A 21664-nucleotide genomic window follows, 5' to 3' on the forward strand; every position below is an offset into this window, starting at 1 on the left:
AGATTTCTCTCTCCTTGCCACGTGGACCAATGGTTGTGTGACACCTGTGGCGTGTCTAAATGTTGTCTGAATCTGTTGTCTACATATCATTTTCCTTTTCCTTATTACTTCCTAAAAATATGCGTGCATATATATCTTTCCAAATTTTATAATCATATTAATAAATTAACCACAAATAATAAAATACGTTATTTAATAGTTTATTTATTTTTCTTTAAACATGTATAAGTTAAAATTTTTAATAGTATGGAGGGAAGCCGACTTCATTTGCCCTGCTCAAACACAACCTTGTACCTAATGACTATGGTTTTCTTGCGGTAGAGAAGGTAAGTAATGATTTGATTATTGTGTTCGAATTTGTCTATTTTGCTTTTACCTCTATATACTACTGCTTTACTTTCTAGGGTTTTAAGAAAGAAACCCGTTAATGTCCTCGATTCAATATGAGGCTTTGGAGTATCTACATAAAAATGAAGGCCAATCTGTGATCCATCGCGATGTAAAATCATCAAATGTTTTGTTATCTGAGGATTTTGAACCCCAGGTACTGTATCCCTTTATTGGTTGAATTTCATGTTTTGAATCATTTGCACATGTTAGGCCTCATGCTGCTTTGTTGATTTTGAACGCAGCTCTCTGACTTTGGACTTGCAAAATGGGCATCAACTTCATCATCACACATAATCTGCATAGATGTTGCTGGAACCTTTGGGTTTGTACTTTCAAACATGCTGCAGACAGAATTTGCATTTAAATAATTCCAATTTTAAATTATATAAACACTCATTTATGAAGTTACATGGCTCCTGAGTACTTCATGTATGGCAAAGTAAATGACAAGATTGCTTGTACGTGGAGAGAGCATTTGGGGTTCTTCCATCATCAGTGGCCAAGGTATTTTATTATTCCAACAAGGGTTTTAAATTACCATCTGGGATTCTTTAAACGCTGCACCATGCTTTGCCAGTAGTCCTGTTTATTGTGTATGAAGATTATTGTGTAGTTAGAAAAATTTAACCAAAACGAAGCCTCACATGCCTCTTGTTAAATTTCGCTGTAGAAAGTATGAAACGATTCCCCAAAATTACACCTATGAAGAGTTGGACACACAAATGTCTTATCCTTTTCAAGGGATAACCATCCTAATTATTACATCATCGAAAAGATCTTCAAAACAATTGTGAACTATATAATGTTAAGTACAAATTTCTTATATGAACCATTATTGCAAGTAATTCCTATATATTGAGCATCAATCTTGGGTTCTTGTTACGTATCCGAGTAGGGAACTTAACGAAATCATCCTCTCACACACTCAAAACTAGCAAAAGAAAGAATGGAATTGAACAAATGAATCTCTTTTATTGATGGTAGTGTGAATAAACAAAAGTAAACAATAATTAGGAGCATAATCTCCGTCAATTATTTCTAATAACTGGGAGCAAGATCTCCATCAGTTACCTGAGAGCATAACCTCTCTTACAAAACTCACAATTCAAAAGCATACCCTTAATCCTAGACTCTAACTTTATTTATACTAATTATTTCCCATCCATCTCTCACTAAATATTTTCCTATAATATATTTGCATTTAATATAAATATCCCTATATATAAATATCTCCCCTTATATTATCCTAGCATATATCCTTAATTATAAATATCTTATATTGAATATTTTCCTAGAATATATATTTATTTACTTTAATTAACTTATACTATATTTATTTACTCCAATTAACTTATACTGAATATCTTATATTGAATATTTCCTTGAAATATATATTTATTTACTCTAATTAACTTATACTATATTTATTTACTCTAATTAACTTATACTGAATATCCTCCCACCTTATACCCTAACCGTTCTTCTGGCGAATATACTACACTCGTGAGGCCAAAGCCTACTTGCAAGATGTTGCAAACAAAAACAATTCCATAGGGAGGGGGCACTCTAAACCAATTTGATACCTGTAGCCATGCCATCACTACACCGACCTCTGAAAAATATGGTGTGCTTTTATATGCTTTACTCTTATTCCAAATTCCAAAATTCAAACGCACATTTAACCTTTCACTTTAATTCTTCATTCCAATGAATCAATGCATGCATATATGCATTATATTCTTATTTGAACAACCATAAACCTAAATCAGGTATCCTCAAAATTGTGGTCTATAACATTACTACTCACATTCATTACAAGTATCACACTCAACAATTTCTGGTGTAGAGTGATTGTGATTTTACAATCTTCTCCCCACCACATCTTTATGTTATCCCCCACCCAACAAATAAGTGATCTGTCATCATGAAATGCAGAGTTATAATCATTTATAAAAACTAGGTTAATGATGGCAGCGAGAGTTAGAGGTCTAGCCAAATAGTAGTTGTCCTGTTTCTTAGATCCTACCATTTGTTACTGGCAGTGAGAGTTTTGGTGATCTGTCATGTGATGAGGTTTTGTTTGGAGGCTTTTTTATGTTGAACGCTCTGTGGAGACAGTGACATAGAGTACAATGGTGTAACTTAACGTCACAGTTAGTGAATCGTGCTTTTATGTCTTTATTAGAAAAGAAAATTATTCATGCAATACTTATAAGATAGTTTGATTTTTAATTCATTTTACCTTTCTATTATAGTAGTGTCTAAAAAGTGTTTAGATAGTCGACCTACTCTAATTGTGCTCAATTGTGTCAAAGAAGTGTCTAAGATGTTTTGAAGAGATGACCCTGCCAAAATCATTTTTCATTTGCAAGGTTGAGGGATGTTAGACACATAACGTTGACATTCTATTTTGTAGAAATGTTGGTATTTCCTAGCATATAACAGAAGTAAACAGGTGTCTTGGTTGAAAGGTTGTGAAACATTTGTTAGTTCAAGCTAATTACCTAACTTGCATGAATGATACTAATCATTATTTATACTAGCTTTTTGCTGACTGTCAACCACGGTTTATGGTTAAAATGAGTAAGAGTAACATCAGAGGTTGTAAAAATATGCTGGTTCAAACTAATTACCTTACAATACTTGTAATTAGTATTTGTAGGAGCTTTCCTCTTACAAACTATCAACCTCTTTTTATGTTCTTTAATGAGAAACTTTTAAATGCAATACTTTGATACCATGTTGAGAGTAAGTGGCTGTGGGAATATTATTAATGCTTATGGAAGGTTTGTTAGTAATGTGCCTTTCCACATCTTTGTATTATTCTTGCATTTACACTACCTACCTATTCTAGTACTCCCTTATGGTCCACAACAGGTGATTTCTAGTTCCTTGGTTCTTTACAAATACCTTAAATTATCAATAGGAACTTTTCTAATACCTCATTAAGTTATCTTTTTAAATCATAAAATACTGTATAGAAAACATCATATTTATATTGTATGTTAGGATATAGGATGAACCTAGGAACCTAACACTGTATGTTGGTTATAATTATATTTATATTATTCTGAAAAGAAGAATAATTTGAAAGTGTTGAGGTGAGATGATAGGAATAATTTGAATTATTCTGACATGCTTGTATTAGTTTTGTATATATAATATTTGAAATTTGTGCAGGGAAGCTTGTCTGGGCAAAGACAAGGATAGCCCGTCTTGATCACCAAGCTAGAAGTATGTTCTCATATGTATGCTAAAATTATTTTAATCTTACTTTAATATGTTATTTCTATTTTTAATTTGGACAGTCTATTTTTACTTTCGAGTTAATGTCTAGGAATCTAAACTCGTACGAGTTTACGAGTTAACTCGAGAGTTTGATAATCATGACACCAATTCTTGATTCTGGTTTTACATTTCAAATTTCAATTAGTTGTGTTTACTTTTGTTTCAATCTATTTCATCTATGAAATTAAGTTTTGCATTTCAATTTTGCTATATCTAGTTCAATTTCCATTTGTTTATGTTTCACTAAATTCATATACTATTTTAGAATTTTGCATTGCTTTTTGGTTTGAATATTCTGTTTTAGCTTTGTTTTATAGCTCTGAAGTCATTTCTTACAGTTTTGTAGTGATTAAAACATGTTCCAGCCATTTTCATAATCCATTTCACAATTTTATTTCATTGAGGCATTACATCAAACAACTTTTTTCAATTCTTTTTTTTTACTCAGACATTTCATCAAACATTTTTGTTTCTTATAGTTACTCACTGTTTTTCGTATTTTAGATTATTGCACATTTCAATTTTATTTTCATTTCTTTAAATGCTTTCATTAGTCAATTTTAATTCATTATCACATTGGTTTAGCAATTTTACTCAGATTTCATACCACGCATTCTACCACTGCATTCACTTGTTGTCTCAATTGTTTGCATTTTCTTAGCATTATTTGCCTGCAATTTAAATCAGACAGACTCATACAGAACTAATTGAATTCATATTTTAGGGGAAACATTTTGAATTTTCGTTTGAAATGCGACTAAAAACTTCAACAAATTGGATGTGTTGTGCGGTGAGATAAAGAATTAGAATTTTTAATTAAAAGTATAAAAAGTTAAGAATAAATGTAAAAAAAAAAAAAACCAAAGATAATTTTGGAAAAAAAATTAATTGAAAAAGTGCAGGAAGAAAGTGTGGTGGTAGAGGGAGCAATCCCTTATATTTTTTTGGGTCGAGTAAGTACAAATTTAACAATAATATCTGTAATCAAAATTTACAAAAACCTTCTCTCAAAGCAACTATTGCCAACATCTAAGACATGGACACAAGAAGGAGGATAGAGTGGTTCACGGAAGTTGAAAATAATTACAAAATAAAAAGGGCAAAATGAATATTTTGGAAAATAAGCATTGTGTGATGAAATTATGGGGTGCGGAAAGCATTTGGTTTAGTTTAGTTTGCTGGAAGTAGAAAACAGAAACAGGCTTTGGTATGTGGGCCTAAAGTCGAAACATTTGATATGTGGACCTAAAAACAAAACATAAATATAAGGGGGTTGTTCCCTCCACCTCCCCCTTTCCACCCTGTACCTCCCCAATTTTCTGTATATTTTTATTTATTACAAAACTAACCTTTAACTTTTCCTTTTTTAACCTTTTTATTTTTTATTTTTTTACTTTTTTACTTTTAATAACCTTCAACCCTAACCTAACCTTTTAAACTTTTATCACTTTTACTCTCTCCCAGCCGCACCCCTCCATTCTTTTTATTCCATTTCCGTCACGCTCTCACTCCTCCACCCCTCTTGAAACTTTAAGTTCCGTTTCTTTTTCTCCCATTTTCTTCACGGTGACTTCTTCCATACTTTCCAAAGTCTCTGCTATCTGTCTTGGGGCAATGCGGTACGGTGGTCTGGTATGCTGGTGTGTTGTTCGTGGTGCGGTGGTTCGCATTAATGGTGCGTGGTGTAGATCGGAGCATTCCTCTACCAGGTGTTTCGATTTTTAGTCTTTAATATGCGTGATCTTAGATCAATGTGTGCATGGTTTGCTTGTGTTTGGCTGTCCGGTGCCTGTGTTCTGTATGTTCTGTGCAGGAAGACGATGACCCATAAGGCTAGAACGGATGTGGCATGTTTGGCCTTTTAAAACGGATGACGCATATTCGTCGACGGATGCTCATATCCTTTCAAGGTGGGTTTGGACATTACGGGGGTTTATTCATGCACCTTTTTTTTTACATAGTCCTACCTTCACAGCACTGTCTTCAAAGCACGGAGATGAATGAACTTCTACCTTCTTCTTATGCAGAGATGATTGAACTTTTGTAAGAGAAAACAATTCCTTTTACCAATCCCTCACTCACCACACTCTCTAACATTAAATAGAAGAAGAGAGAATTCCACAAAGAAGAGAAAGAATTACACGACAAAGCAGTAAGAATGAAAACGTGAAAGAGAATCAATAATAGTAATAGGTTATGTGATACAGTAAGTAAAAATTCTTTAACCTAATAAATTTTTTATTAAAAAAGATGAAACAAGAATAGAAAAATAAAGTGAAGAGTAAAAATAGAATGGGGAGATAGAGGGAGAAAAAGGGGAGGTGGAGGGAGCAACACCCTAAATATAATCGTTCATTAGAGTTTTGGAAGTGAGGTGAGGGAGGTGCGTTGTCTGCGACAGAGAGGGATAGTTACAGCAACAATGAAGACGATTCTCTCAACAGAGACGATGAACATTCCCGATGGCGTGAGCATCAAGTTTCACGCGAAGGTGATCGAGGTTGAAGGCCCTCGTGGAAAACTAGTGCGAGACTTCAAACATCTCAACCTTGATTTTCAGCTCATCACCGACGAGAACGACAAGAAGAAGCTCAAGATCGACGCCTGGTTTGGCTCTCGGAAAACCTCCGCCGCCATTCGCACCGCCCTCAGCCACGTCGACAATCTGATCACCGGCGTCACCAAGGGCTACTGCTACACTACAAAAAAGTGCATAGATAGCGCTTTTTTTTATCATAGATAGCGCTTTTTAAGCGCTATCTATGCGTGCGCTATCTATTAATAGATAGCGCTTCTAAAAAAAGCGCTATCTATTGTCAGTCACATAGATAGCGCTTTTTTAAAAAAGCGCTATCTATTGTCAGCCACAATAGATATCGCTTTTTTAAAAAAGCGCTATCTATTAGTTCAAATTTTTGAAAAAAAAATAATTAATTTCAGAATAAAATATAAAATATTGATTCTATTGTATATTGATTCTATTATATACCAAAAAAATATAAAATATTGAGAAAAATATGACAAATGTCTCAAAAAGAATGTTTATTAATATAAATAAAATTTATTGATACACTAATATTTTAAAATTTAATCGTTAAGTCATACGTGTCATGACATAACATTGCTTTATAAGACAATATATACAACCATAACATATATATCCTATCAGTACTTATAAGCATGTACATCAGCCTAACATAACCTATAAGCAAGTACTAATTACATGTAAACACCAATTTTCTCTAACTTCAATTATTTGACTTTCATGATATTGTTGACATCTGCAACTAGAAACTGCAAGGAAGAAAAATAACATAGAATTAGTTCATTAAATATTACTACAAATTAATTATGACGATAAAGATAACTTTTATTAGTTGGAATTGTTCTTCTTTCACAGTATGTAATAATTTCCTTCATATATTGACACACATAATATCCACAATCATTGCCGTTGGGTTGTCTTGGGCACTAGAATTCCAAAATAAATAAGAAAACATTTTTATAATTTGAACATAAAAAAGAACCAAAACTTTAGTATACTCCAAACAGATTCAATGCATGATAACAAATAACTATATATAAGTATAAACAATTAATAATAAGTTATGCTTTCATAACAACCATATACTCCTCCAACCAGTTTCACAATAATACATGTTATTTAACTAACCATCATCATGCAACAAGGAAATAAGTCTTCAACCATTTAAGAATACAAGTTATTCACCTAACCAGTACAATACAAACAGCCATAACCACATAAGGTCATTCAACAATTTAATTATCACAATCAAGACTATACTACACAAAACATATTAGAGTAATGTACCTTAATTGTTGTCCACTTGATATTGTTTGACTTAGACTTTGAAACCATGTTTCTTATTTAAGCTCGATAGATTTGTATAACCCTAGTGAATAAATAAGATTAAAACATGTATAAGTAAAAACAATACAACTAAAAGTATACAAATGTCAACTAAAAGTACTCAATATAGTATTAGCAATATATAGAAACTATTTGCAATAACAAACTATAAAATAATATTCATCCTACCTCAACTTTGAACACATCAACTTTGAACACAACGTATGTGGGAAAAAAGTTCACAACTGAAATTTACAAAAAGAATAACAATGCAATTAGTAAAGTAATTAGTAAAAATGGAAGGACTAGTTAAATAAAACTACAAAACATGCATGGAATCTATTAAAAAAGCACATTCAACCATATTTATCTTGTGAACAGAAACCTATAGTGGCAGGGAATATATATATGTCAGATTAACTTCTAATATGATATTAGAGTGTTTACATGATACTGGTTTTAAACTATATCTCTAATTAAATAATTAGTTCGAAATAGGCAATATTCATATAATCACTATATGTGATTTAAATAAGGAAAACAATTAGATAATTACTCCTTAAAAAAAATATTAAGATTTAGGGAATATACAAAGTAGAGATTAACTTAATTCATTAATACTATATATCTATATAGTCTGACTTCTAATTAACAATGAAGAACCTTAATTCATTAATAATATATATATATATATATGTATACTTTTTTTCAAATATGTTATAACCACGTTTTGCTAGTTGGTCCTGTTGCAAATTATGAACTCTTCACTTATATGGCTATGAACAATTGGGTCAGTGTTTGGCTAAAAGTAGCATTGTTTATGGAGATACTTTTGGTAAGAACATAGAAAAAGTGAGTATAAAAACAAATATTCTAATTTATAACTTTGAGGTTCTGCTATGGACAAAAAAAATACAGGTGAAACTTTGTAAAGCGATATCCTGTACTTCAAAACAGCAAAGAGAAATATGCATTGTCATTAAAAATACTCGCTGACAAATGTAAAAATTCTTCAAAAGAATCAGCTCAAATTTTTGTCAATCAACTTTTCTATCAAACCAACTTAGATGTGTAACTAGTGTTTGTAAAACGTTCGTAAAAACTTCAAAATTCCATTTAATGTAAATTCACCAAAAACACTTCATTGGAACTCTTATAAAATGACACCTTGAAACTAAAAGAAACATTAAAAAACGTTTAGATTTCGGTTAATAAATTAGGGTAGATTAACCTCAACAGAAAATAAAATAAAAAATACCATTAATTGGAAATATGTATCAATTATATTTTCGCAGATTTCAATGAGAACCAAATTAATTTAAATGTTTCAACTAAAATCCAAATGAGAACCAAATTAATTTAAAACATTATTTAAACTGAAGCAAGGTACTCAATCAGATTAACGTCTGCACCCTTTATCAATTTGCTCCTAAGGCAGAATTACACATTCTACCCATGTTCACATACACCCTACAGTGTTCAGTTGCAACCTTGCATCCAATACGTGATTGGCAAACATTCACACTGAACATAGGTGAATGTGTTTGCATCCTCTGGACTCAATGTTATATAATCAAATTATTTTCAATAGGCAATATTATTAAATGTACGAGTAGTGGAATGCAGTCATGAGTATTTTTAGTGTCAAAAGTATTTGACACTGGCATGGTGACTACGGAGTAAAATATCTGTAGTTCTGGATCTTAGAGAATACATCTGTGACAAGAAAGAAGATTAAAAAAAAAAAAAAAGAGAAAATGTACTTTTTCTCAGGAGTTTCATATTTTGGGAACATGTCAAAAGATTATAGAGGATTATGATCCTACACTAAAATCTCAGAACAGAGGTTGCTTGAGAGAAATTGCTTCTTAATTCTTAACACAACCCTTCCTATTAATACTATTAGTGATTGACTACAGAAGCTAATCAAGAAATAATTCTAGAGCTAGTTAGAAGCTGTTAACCAGAGTCATAATAAATAACAATCTAAATTAAAATTCTTACAGCCCAATCTAGTCAATGTTGCTTTAAGCTTTTTTTGGTTGTTCAGAAGCCACACAAAACAAACAATTCCTGACAGATGTAAGATGCTATAAACATACGAGGAATATAGTTTTTATTAAGTGATTGCATTGGTCAGTACATTCATTCAACAATATATACATATAGCATAACCTGGCCTTAGCTTATAACCCACTTTTCCATCAGAGACTCGCCTAGTAATCACTCATAAACTTACTTTTACTCAAACTCATTCCAGAAAACACAAGCAAAAACAAACCCTTCAGTCATATATGAGTAATAGACATTTCTTTGCTTATAATTCATTTTCAATTTAAAATAAAACGTTCCAAACAATACAATGTTCACGAATCTCACATAATTTCAAAGTCTGTCAAGTAATTACGCAATCAGAATTTACTCCATTTACAATACTTCTTGTTTTAGACCAATACTCAACATTTCACAAATTAACATTACTTCAGAGACAACCAACGGTTCCAGATTTTAACATTTTCTGTTTGAGATCAACAATACTGGACAAACAACAATCACACCATACCCTTTTAGAAAAACTTCAGAATTATAGAAACACCCAATTCAACTCACTATCAAAGTCGACAAATATTGTGTTTGAGCCCTTTACTAATTATTCCTTTTTTTAAAAAAAAAAAACAGAGCACTCATCATCTATAAATTTTCCAGATTATTTTCATGTCAATACCTCTAAATTCCCATTCTCTGGCCACATTGCACTCGCTCTCTCAGTACCCCTCACTGACACTCGAAAACCACTTCTAAAACCTCAAAAGTGTTCGTCTCGCAATTTCCGCCGTTCCCCGTTCTCTCATTCGCATTATACCCTAAAACGTCGAAGGGAAGAAGAGAAGAGAATGAATGCATCGTGAGCCCTCTACCCCCAACTCTACTCGATTCGAACAGAGACAAGCACACAACAATCAACCACTAATCACAAACAATCAAGTATCATACCCATAATCAACACACAAGAAATACCTGGCCACCGCGAGCGACTTGCTCCACCAACGCAACACCGTCTCGCTCCACCACAGGTTTGGGACGAACGCGTCGCGTGAAACTTGGCGAAAATCGGAGGTGAAATTAGGGCACAAATTGGAAGTGAAACTTGAGTGAAAATGGGAAGTGATACTAGGCGAAAATCTCAAATTCAGGGCAAACGGGAAAAATGGGAAAATTTGTTTTAGAGAAGCTCCACGAAAACTCAAAAAATTCTCGTGCGAAAAAAAAGACTCAAGACTTACATTTTTATTTTTAAATACTTAACATGTAACGCTTAAAAAAAAATGCTATTTTAATAAAATAGATAGTGTTTTCTTAAGAGAGTGATATCTAACATACTAGAATAGAGAGCGCTTTTAAATAAAAACGCTATTTATTAATTTATTTTAAATTATAAATTAAAAAAATAATATTAATTACTTATAGATAGCACTTTTTTAAATAAGCGCTATCTATTCCTATGATAATAGATAGCGCTTTTTTAAAAAAACGCTATCTATTGAGCGCTATCTATGATCAATTTTGTAGTAGTAAGATGAGGTTCGTGTACGCTCACTTCCCTATCAACGCCAACATTGCCAAAGACAATAAGTCCATTGAAATCCGAAATTTCCTCGGCGAGAAGAAGGTGCACAAATACTCTTCCTNTATATTTTTAATTAATTAATTTTTTCTTTTATTTGATATTAAGAAAAATGTGCCATTAGGTTTAGTTATATATAAAGAATAGTTCTTGACAATGATAAGATACGATAGTAGCTACTAATCACTCTCATAGAGGTACGAAGTAAATTTTGATTTTTATCTTGATATTTTATTAATCTCCTCTTGTTGTTCAGGGTTTGCTCACGGATATGTCGTTTAAGTCACCAAATGTTAGATTGATTAAGCTTAAGCTATTTAATGCATATATATGACCATTTTATTTATGATTTTCTTTAATGGTGTCTAATAAAAAAGGTATGCTGCTCCAATATATGTTAATGTTGAGTATATTAGTGGAAATATTGTGACATAAGTCAACACAAAGGTAATAATCCAGTAAAAAATTGTCCAATGAGTCTTATAATTAGTTTTGACTTTATTTTTATTTTTATAGTTTAAGATTGAAATTGGAAAGATACCTGTCATGTTGCGAAGTTATAACTGTCTCTCTATTGCAGAAAAGAGACGAAGCTGAAACTTACTCAACTTGTTTTGTATTTGATTATAATATATATATATATATATATATATATATATATATATATATTTTATTTATTTATTTATTTATTTTTTTTGTATAAAAACCCTTGGCTGTTTTGCTTTTTTTCTTTCGGTAGGTGAGTACCCCCTTGATCCTGGAGGATAATTTGTAATCAAAGGAACCGAGAAGGTGATATTCCTTTTCTCCAAGTTATATACAATGACTGTCATTTGATCAGTTTAATAGCATCTGTCACTTGCAAAAAACATATGAAAACTGAATGAATTAATTGTTAAGTGGTAATTGATATAGTTATTTAGATAAATTGATAAGCATTCTTGAATGGTTTGAGTTGGGATCTGTGACACCAACTTTCATTTTTAAATATAATATAATATCATCTATACTAATTCTATTATTTGAAATTGTAATGTTTTACTAATCAATTTAAGGTAATTATGATACAATAGCATTTGGCAAAAAATAGAATAATCACGAATACTGACAAACTCGGTATTATAGTGTCTCATTTAGGCTAATGATTTCTTCCTAACCTTTATTTTTTATTTTGGCTTAGCATAACAGCATATGTTACAAGCATCACGCAGAAAATAAGCTCCAAAGCCATCAATTATGATGGAAGATGAGAAGTTGTGGTTACAATTGAAACAATTCGCTAATCAGGTGTTTTTGTACATTTTAAACATGATTTATTTGCTTTTATTTAGTGCTCTCTTCCCATTAAAATTATCTTCTCTCCAATAAAACTATTCTATAGGTTCCTCTTATGGTAGTTATGAATGATGGAGAGTGATCAAGAAGTTATACAGATGCTTCGAGGGGATCATAATATAGTTTTCTATTTTTGCCCTCTATTGAGGTAATTATTGTTCATACTTGTTAAATGTTATGATATTTTTTTACAATTTATAACCATTATAAATTATAAGAGTTTGGACAATGAAGAGACGGTAGAATACACCACATCTTTCTCAATTTATTTTTAGCTTTAGCACAGTAACATTATTGATTATGTTGTCAATTAATTATGAATTATGCTTTGTCCCGTGATCAGGAATGTAGAAAATGTAAGGTCTATACACAAGAGCAAGCATTGGAGTACCTTGATGAACTGGTGAGCTTGGACAGATGTAACAAATAAACAATTTTGTTACCATATTTTACATGTTTCCCTAGTAACTTTGTGGAATTGGTCTTCTTTAAGTAGATATACAGATTCCTCAGTTTCTCCCTTTTGCAGTTTTACTTTGTTTTGCATTAGATACACAGACATAATAATTATTCTTATGTATTTATTAATTACGTGCACTGACCAGGTAAATCCTTACATGTATCCAAACAATTCAGCTGAAAAGGTTTCATCTCTTTCTATACATTAAAATGCTTTAATAAAATAATTAATTAATCTCACATTTTGTCTTCGATTTTGTTGTTGGCATTTGATTCTTTTTTATAGGAAGAGCATTTTCTTTGTTAAGAGATGTATTTCTTGCACATGTACATGTAAGGATTTCCATGAATCTTAAATGTCTTATAGTGTTTCTTTGGGACAATTTGATTTCATTCTATTCATTTTCAACTCATGTAATTTGACTTAGTTGTGTTTCGTTTTTCATTGCTTCTTATTTTGTTGTCAATAGGTGGATGGAGATAATTTTGAGCTAAAATGTATACATGCTGCTGATATGATAAGACGCTTAATGGATGTAATTTTAAAAAAAGAACCGACTGAAAAGGTTGTGACTACTTCTCTCTTGCTTTCTTATTATTATTTTTTTTTTATAAATAACGAGTTTATTATTACTAATATAGAAGAAAAAAAATGCCTCATGAACTAACAAAAATAAGTAAGATAATGTAAAATATTCAACAAAGATATGTTGATCTAAGAAACACACTCCTTAACGGGTAACTCACGTGAGAATGAGTGTTGTAGTTGATGATTTGACGATTCCATGGGTCCTATTGCTCTCTGTCAAGAAGCTTGGCAGAATGGAGAGATTTACAAAGATCAATGAAGATGATTCCCTTTGGGGAAGGGTTTGATTTGTCGCTTTCATAGAAGAAAATAATTTTCGTTTATCTTTTCATCAGCTGAAATAGAAAAATAAAAGGTTAAAAAAGGGAAGAGATTGAGTATTTTCCAGTGGTGGTTAGGTGGGTAGCGGGTTGATATTGGACACATGAATTGGTGGTGGTTGGGGAGGTAGATTGGAAAGAGAGGGTGTTTATTCAATCGTGGATCTTTAATCTCACGATACCATGTTAATAAAGTGAGCAGTGGTATGAAACTACATTGTTCTTCATTAATTAAAACTGAAGCAAATGCAAGGTATATATTGTGCTGGAGAATAAAGTTGTCCTTTATTGTAGAGGTTACGAAAAAACATAACTAAACCAAACACTAATTTATAATAATTGACATCCCTAACATATGACTTGCCATTAATTTTTTATATTCACAACGAAGTGTCATGTATTAACTATTTCTTTTAACTCAGAATTATATGGAAAACAATCGGTTCATTTTATCTAGCTAGTTAATGTCTTTACTTTTTTAGGTGCGATTGTGTTTAATTTGTCATCTTGCTGGCAAATATATTGTAGTTGGTTCATTATTAATTTTAATTCAATTATTTGATGTTCTTCTTTTTGGTTTAGGATTATTCCAGTCCATGACAACTGAAATTAAGAATGTGGCTAACAGAATATTAGAAAGGCCTGGCAAGGCTGTCAATTTTGACATATCAATTGTAAGTATGCTTTGAAAATTCCTCAATCAAATATAATCTTACTAAAGTTGTCCTGAATCTCTAACTTGTCTTTTTAAAGAGTTTATTTTATACTGTTCTCTTTCTATTTGATTCTCTTCTTGATTTTTGGCTTTTTGTTTGATGTTTAAAAGGAATTTGGGTATTAAGGGCTAGCTACATGGAGAAGTTCTTGATTCTCCCCCTAAATAGCTAGATTTTGAGGGTGGGTTCAAATAGTTGGATGCTTATGTATGCAGATGCCGTGGTCCCTTTTGTATTTGTTAAACTTGTTCATAACTCAAAAGCTAAAAGTTAGTGACACAGTAGTTAATAAAATACTGTAGTGGATAACAAGTGCTATAGCAGAGCATCCTTGGATTTTGTGGGGTTCAAATAGCAGAATGACTTTTTCTTGTCAACCATAGGTGTTTTTGAGCAATATCATCGTATGGGGTTCAAAAAATCTTTTTTTTTCCCTTAAATAATGTTGTTTAGGGTTATTTTGGTAATTTTTTATTTCTCACTCACTTTGGAATGCATTTGTATATGTAGTATAAAATATTTGCTGTGTGTTAAATATTTAAAATACTGGTCATCTTGTTATAACAGTTGTCAGAGTTAATTGTTTCACTATCTATCTAAGATTGACAACTATGGTTAGTGAAAATCCTGATTCATAATTTTGTTAACGAACTAATTACAATCCCCCTTAGATGTAAATATATTTTTATTTGAGACGTAAATGGGGCAATTGCTCATTGATTTCAGTACATATGAAATTGACTGACAAGTAGTCATACATTATTTATTTTTATTTCGGAATGATGATTTGTGGGTAATGTCAAAGTTTAAAAATATAGCTGAAACTTTATTTATTCACGTGTTAGAAATGCAAAAGCTATAAATGTGATTGATTTTTTCATTTTATCTTGTTGTTCATTGCCTTGTTCTTTCAATCTGATTTTAGGATGCCTGATTTTGTATTTAAATTTTTTCTTTGGAAATGTTTATAGCTTTCTGGTTGGATTGGGAAAATCATCACTCTAGGTTTGGAAAAGACCCTCTCCACTGTAATTTTCAAATTAAAAGGTTCAAAATGGCAAGGACAGGAGTGACAAAGGTTGTATGCGGGACTTGGATTTACTTAACACATCGCATATGCCTTTTAATGAAAAATTTCTTTTAGTTGGTGTTATCAAGGTTATCATTTATTAGTGTTGTGGCTCAAATGACAAGGGTCTCAACGCAGTTTGAGAAGTCCAACGAAATAAATGCTAGACTTGTGCATTCTGGCCAGGTGAGACGTAATGCAATTTGTAGCTATTTAGATGTACCATTCTCATGTTTTGAGTTTTGGAAAGAAAATGTTGGGATTGTTTTAACCTTGTACTTGACCTTGCTTGGTGGAAACGAAAGACTTATGTTGTTATATTCTTATTTTGCTTAGACTTTCTATTCTTTTTACTTTATGGACTAATCCCTTCTCATTTCTTTCATTTGATAGTTTGGGTTGTTTTGTCCTCTTGATACACTTGTATGCGAGTCTTGTGGACAGGTGAAGCACCTGACTTTGACGACTAGTATTACTATTGATGAAGAGAAAGACTCCTTAATTTCTTTGCTATGTTTTGTGATATTATATTTAGATGAAATTTTCCTTTATTATTTATGTTTGTAACTACTTACATGAAATATTTATAAATGCTATATCTAGGTAGTAGATTTATGGCATCTTAAAAAGATTTTATTGTACTTTCTTATTTATGTGACACTGTTATTCTTTGGGTGTTGAAGGCTTGGAACTTCTCTCTACAGAGGAGCTTCACACACCTGATTCCTCTCTTGTCATTTTGGATGGATTAATCCTTGAAAAATATAGGAAGTTACTTATATTTGTTCCTTTATCAAGTGCATAATTTCTAAAGAAATATACATTTATGATTGCACCCTTATGTATCATTAATCTTGACATTGTTCTTTTTTCAATAGTTTTGCACTTCAATAAGAAAATTGCGGAGACTTGGCAAAGTTGGCAAATTTGTGACTATCCATTTCAATACAAAACATGTAATAATTCTGTTCTCTCTTTTTTTCTAACACCTGTCGCCTTGTGTTATTTTCCTATTTTACACTATTTGGTTCTAGTTTATTATGTTACCTTTTAGGTGTATAGTTGGCTCTAAATCATAATATTTATTATTTTTAGTTATTTTACTTCAAAAAACCCTTTAGTGTTGAAAATCTATGAATGAATGCTGTTCTCAATGTGAAAAAAACACAATGTTTACAACGTCTTGTCTACTTAGCTGTCGATGGTGGTAGACTTTGCCGTCGTCTGGTCATTGCTGACAAGGAATATCAAAAATCAAACTAATCATATCAAACAATTATTTGTAAGTTTATCATATACTTTCATCCTAGAAATAAAAGTATCTTATAAAAAATTAAATTTTGTACAATTTCAGGATGGAGAATTAACACTTGATGATTTCTTACGAGATGGGTTGATTGAATATCTTGATGCTGATGAACAAGACGACGTTATGGTGCGTTCAACTTGCTCTATGGATACTTTAGCGTAATTACTCGTATATCAACAGAAACAAAATGTAATCAGAGCAATTTGAACGCACCATAACGTCGTTTTGTTCATCCGCATCAAGATATTTAATCAATCTATCTCGTAAGAAATCACCAATTGTCAATTCTCTGTCTTGAAAATGTATAAAATTTAATTTTTTACAAGATACTTTTGTTTCTAGGATGAAAGTATATGATAAACTTACAAATAACGGTTTGATTTTTGATATTCCCTTGTCAGCAATGATCAGAGAATGACAAAGTCTACCACCATCGGCAACTAAGTAAACATGACACTGTAAACATTGCGTTTTTTGTCACGTTAAGATCAACATTCATTCATAGATTTTCAACACTAAAGGGTTTTTCGAAGTAAAAGAACTAAATAAAAATAATAAATATTATGATTTAGAGTGAACTGTACACCTAAAAGATAAAAGAATAAACTAGAACCAAATAGTATAAAATAGGAAAATAAAATAAGACAAGGAGGTGGGTGTTGGAAAAAAAGAGAATAAAATTATTACCTCTTTTGTATTGAAATGGACAGTCACAAATTTGCCAACTTTGCTTGAGTCTTTACAATTTTCTAATTAAAGTAGCAAACCTGTTGAATAAAGAACAATGGCAGGTTAATTATACATAAGAGCGCGATCATGAATGTATATTTCTTTAGAAATTATGCATTTGACGAAGGAGCAAATACCAGCGGCTTCCTATGTTTTCCAAGGATTAATCCATCTAAAATGACAAGAGAAGAATCATGTGTGTGAAGCTCCTCTGCAAAGAGAAGTTCCAAGCCTTCAACACCCAAAGAATAACATTGTCACAAAAATAAGAAAGAACAATAAAATTTTTTAAGATGCCATAAATCCCACTACCTGGATATAACATTTATAAATATTTTACGTAAGTAGTTGCAACCATTAATAATAAATGAAAATTTTATCTAACTATAATATCACAAAACATACCAAAGAAAATAAGGGGTCTTTCTCTTCATCAGTAGTAATACTAGTCATCAAAGTCAAGTCCTTCACCTATCCACAAGACTCGCCTACAACTGTATCAAGAGGATAAAGCAGCCCAAATTATGAAATGCCAAAACTATGAAATGAAAAAGATGAGAAGAGAAGGATTAGCCCATAAAGTAAAAAGAATCGAAAGTTTAAGCAAAATAAGAATACAACAACATAACTCTTTCATTTCCTCCAAAGGTCAGGTACAAGGATAAAACAATCCCGACATTTTCTTTCGAAAAGTCAAAACATGATAACAATCCATCTAAATAGTTACAAGTTGCACTACGTCTCTGTTTCGAATTTTTTTTCTCTCGCATCTGTCTTCGATTCTGATTCAATCTTCGTTGTATGTGTTCCTGTTGATTCATGTTTTGTTTCGTTCATTTGATTCTGAGTTAAGATTGATTTGTGTCTTTGTTGAATTTTCATCACTTCCGTGTTGTTCTTTACATTTCTCCATTGTCTTGATTTTTTTTTTCTGATTTGAGTTGTTGCGCATCTAGTTTGTGTTTCGTGCATCTTCACTCAGTGAAATTTGTTTTCATGTGCTTAGGTTTCCAAATCCTGATAAGGTTGCTTAATCTGTGATTGTTATGTGCTTTGAGTCCATGTTTTGAGTCTTATTTCATTTTGTTTCGGTGAATCCAATTTTATTGAGTCTTTTCATTTTGAAATCCATTTCTGTTATGTTAAAGTCATGTTGTTTGTTTTAATTGTCAATTAAAATCGAGTTTAGCTAGCTGTTACTTGTGTTTCGTGATTCATTTGAGTTGCCTGCGCCGAGTAAATTCTGTTCACCATATATATGCTATGACATTTGGTTAAATGAGCTTGGTGGCAGATTTCAGTGTTCGAAATAATGAATCTCATGTTCTTGAGTCTGTTTGATGGCTGTTGATAGCTTTGCTCAGTTTCTGCCTAATCAATAACAAGTGCATGCCAAGCGAGCAATGAAGGCTTTATAGCCTAGCTTGGTTGCACATTGTTAATCTGCAGAATTCTGTTTTGGCCAGCTACACCGAACTGGTACTTCTTTGAGGTCTGTTTTAATGTTTTTGAGTGTGTCTGTTCTGCTTGGTATTAGTTCATTACTAAGCTTCTATTGTCATCATATCCTAGAGTCATTTGGTTCTCCATTCGGTATTCTTAACAATTATGTGGTCTTCTTTGTGTTGAATCAATTGTGCATGACTCATCTTGTGAAGTTGAATTGGAATAGAAATCAAATTATAAGTTGTGAATTGTAGCAAAAGAAAATGAAAGTATAAAAGCATGAGTTCTTGTAATTTGAAAAGAAAAAGCATCTAGAAAAGAAGTATTGACTGAACCACATAAAAAGCAAAGTGGCAAGTGCAATTCACAACTAAGTTTCACTCTTGATGTTTCTCTCTCGTTGCTGTTTCATTTAATTTGATTGGAGTGAACATTTTAGAGCAATTGGCAATGCATTGTTCTATTTCAGCTGCAAAACTGTTTGGTCATGTATGATTCAACTTGCTTTTATTTTCTTGTGTTTTAATCTGTTCTAGAGTTATTCATAGGTTCTATTTGTTGTTCCAGTTTTTTTTTCTTGAAAGCTTTGTTTCATTGCTTGTCTTGATTGGCAGTCCTGGTTTTGTCCATCCTAAGTGAATTTTGATCAGTTGTTCTTAATTTGAGCTTTTCCTTGCTTTCATCATATAATCTAGAGTCTGTCTAGAGTTCTTGAGTTTGTCTGCTGTGCTGTCCATTTTCCCTTGCTTTTCTCTGTTCTGTTCTACCTGCAATTTGCCTTTTCCTATCCATTTCTGATTTGAGAAGCTTTACACTTTGGTTTCTGGATTTTGAAAGAGAGGTTTGTGTGCTTGGTAGCCTCTTAGGTGGTGGTGGTCTAAAAGACTCTCTAACCTTGGACTGACAAGGGAGAATTTCCCTTCCAAACCCTCATTTGTGTGCTTTACATTTTTAAAGAGAAGCCTTGAGTGTAGTGAGTTTTGTAAGGCTGCATTAGCCTAATTTTCTTAGCAAATTTGTGAGCAAAAATTGGTCTTCACTTAACTGTTGCTAACTATTTTGTGACTGATCATTGTGCAGGAAATTGAATGAGCAAGCAACTGTGATTGTTTAAAAATTATCACATGCAGATTTCAGTTGTATTTCAAATTGATTGATTGAACTATTTGATTTGTCTTGTTTTGCTTGTGAAAATTGTTACTGCACACACTGTTGCATTTATCTTCATTGAGAAATTCACTTCCAGCAATCTTTTGTTCTTTATTTGATCTAATTGGTCCACTGATATTGAAATAGTTTACAATTTTGTTTTGACTAGTTTAGATAAGTCACTTCACACATTATCCATTGTTGATACTGTTGGTCTGTTATTATTGTTGTTTGAATGAGATGCAAAGACCATTGGTTAGGAAGTGTCCAATTTGAATTATCATTGCCCCTATCTCAGCTTTTGTCTCGTTAAGATGTTATATTCATTTAGTTACACCAGTTGAGATAGATTCGATTGTTGTTTGACTCAATGTGCAAAATTTTAAAATTGACACTGCTGTTGTGTTTCAAGTAATAGTTTTCAATTTGTGTTTGCTGTGTTCTTCTTGGATCTTTGCTGTTCTTGGTTTGGTGCAGACAGCATCAAAAACACCTCAGTGTGGAGTTTGGAGCAGGCTAGACACAACCATCCAAATAGGGAAGTTGTCTAACTTACCCTTCGCTTTGAATTGTTATTCTGTTTTAGCCTGTAAGTGATAATATCGAATGAATATCTTGCTGATTTTGGTGTGAAAGTTAACTGTGCAGTATACTTAGAACAGTTTGGGATCAAATAGGAATTATTCAATGCTTCAGTTGCACAAGACCCGAGTGAAAGGGAAGTTGTTTGCTTAAATTGTTTTGTATGACTTGCAATTATTGGAATTGGAATTGTTTGATCTGCTAATTTTGAGTGAATTCTTGTGCAGCAGATTTCAATTTGGAAGCAAAGGCAATTCCTTCAGCTGCATCAAGTGTCGAGACCAAGATAAAAGGGAATGGAGAATCAAATAAAAAGAAGTGAATCTAGAAGCTAAACAAGCTTAAAGCTGCTAGAAACAACAGCAACGTGCACGTGATTCTTCATGGAAAAATGAGCAAGGACCTGGACCGTAGCAGCTTAGTGGACAGCCAGATTTGGGCCATGAGCAGAGTTGAAACAAGCCCAGTAGCACAGATTTCAATTTTTTTTTTGTTTTTGTGTAATTTGATGTGTAATGGGCTTGTGTTAGTTTACTCTTAGCTTTAGGTTGTGTTGTAAAAAAGGTCATTTATAAAGTCCAAGTTCTTTGGAAGAGTCCTTGGTACTCTTTCAAAATCTTGACAACTTTATTTGTTTTTCTTATTTTAACATAGCTTAGATTGGTGAGTGTGTTTTGTTAGTCACAGCTACAAGCCTCACCATAGGAGGAGACTTTCATTGTCTTTGACTTGTGTTTCGCTTCCTTACTCGACATTCTTCGAGAGTTTCGTTTCCTTTCTCGAGTTC

General features: G+C 32.1%; 2 protein-coding genes and 1 long non-coding RNA gene across 5 annotated transcripts; 2 read left to right on the forward strand and 1 right to left on the reverse strand.

Moving 5' to 3' along the window:
- The first annotated feature begins 283 nt into the window (after window positions 1-283).
- LOC106754700 (receptor-like cytosolic serine/threonine-protein kinase RBK1) lies at window positions 284-21317 on the forward strand. Of its 3 annotated transcripts, none has more exons than XR_002666972.1 (5): window positions 284-544; window positions 633-712; window positions 796-893; window positions 1868-2014; window positions 20773-21317. XR_002666972.1 is itself a non-coding variant. In XM_014636755.2 (4 exons), exons 1-4 carry the CDS (start codon window positions 428-430, stop codon window positions 1942-1944), a joined length of 372 nt encoding a protein of 123 aa, XP_014492241.2. In that variant the 5' UTR covers window positions 284-427; the 3' UTR covers window positions 1945-2435. The 3 variants fall into 3 exon arrangements, 1 of the variants encoding a protein (XP_014492241.2); XR_002666973.1 differs by having other exon boundaries at window positions 21108-21317; XM_014636755.2 differs by lacking the exon at window positions 20773-21317 and having other exon boundaries at window positions 1868-2435.
- Window positions 6041-11273, forward strand: LOC106754691 (60S ribosomal protein L9-like). Its single transcript, XM_014636747.2, has 2 exons — window positions 6041-6376; window positions 11124-11273. The coding sequence occupies exons 1-2, from the start codon at window positions 6101-6103 to the stop codon at window positions 11256-11258; spliced, it is 411 nt and encodes a 136-aa protein (XP_014492233.1). The 5' UTR covers window positions 6041-6100; the 3' UTR covers window positions 11259-11273.
- Window positions 6713-10820, reverse strand: LOC106754696. Its single transcript, XR_001375336.2, has 4 exons — window positions 10568-10820; window positions 7739-7794; window positions 7511-7592; window positions 6713-6972 (listed from the first exon to the last, which is right to left on the reverse strand). It is a non-coding gene; the product is annotated as an uncharacterized LOC106754696 (long non-coding RNA).
- Window positions 21318-21664: the final 347 nt, after the last annotated feature.

This window comes from Vigna radiata, unplaced genomic scaffold (assembly GCF_000741045.1).
Source record: "Vigna radiata var. radiata cultivar VC1973A unplaced genomic scaffold, Vradiata_ver6 scaffold_207, whole genome shotgun sequence".
Classification (NCBI taxonomy): Eukaryota; Viridiplantae; Streptophyta; class Magnoliopsida; order Fabales; family Fabaceae; genus Vigna; species Vigna radiata.

Bases quoted from the DNA above. Each gene is read 5' to 3' on its own strand.
- LOC106754700 (XM_014636755.2), top strand. From the start codon at position 428: ATGTCCTCGATTCAATATGAGGCTTTGGAGTATCTACATAAAAATGAA. The intron at 713-795 runs GTTTGTACTTTC...TCATTTATGAAG, and splicing joins GATGTTGCTGGAACCTTTGG to TTACATGGCTCCTGAGTACT. The intron at 894-1,867 runs GGTATTTTATTA...TATACCCTAACC, and splicing joins CTTCCATCATCAGTGGCCAA to GTTCTTCTGGCGAATATACT.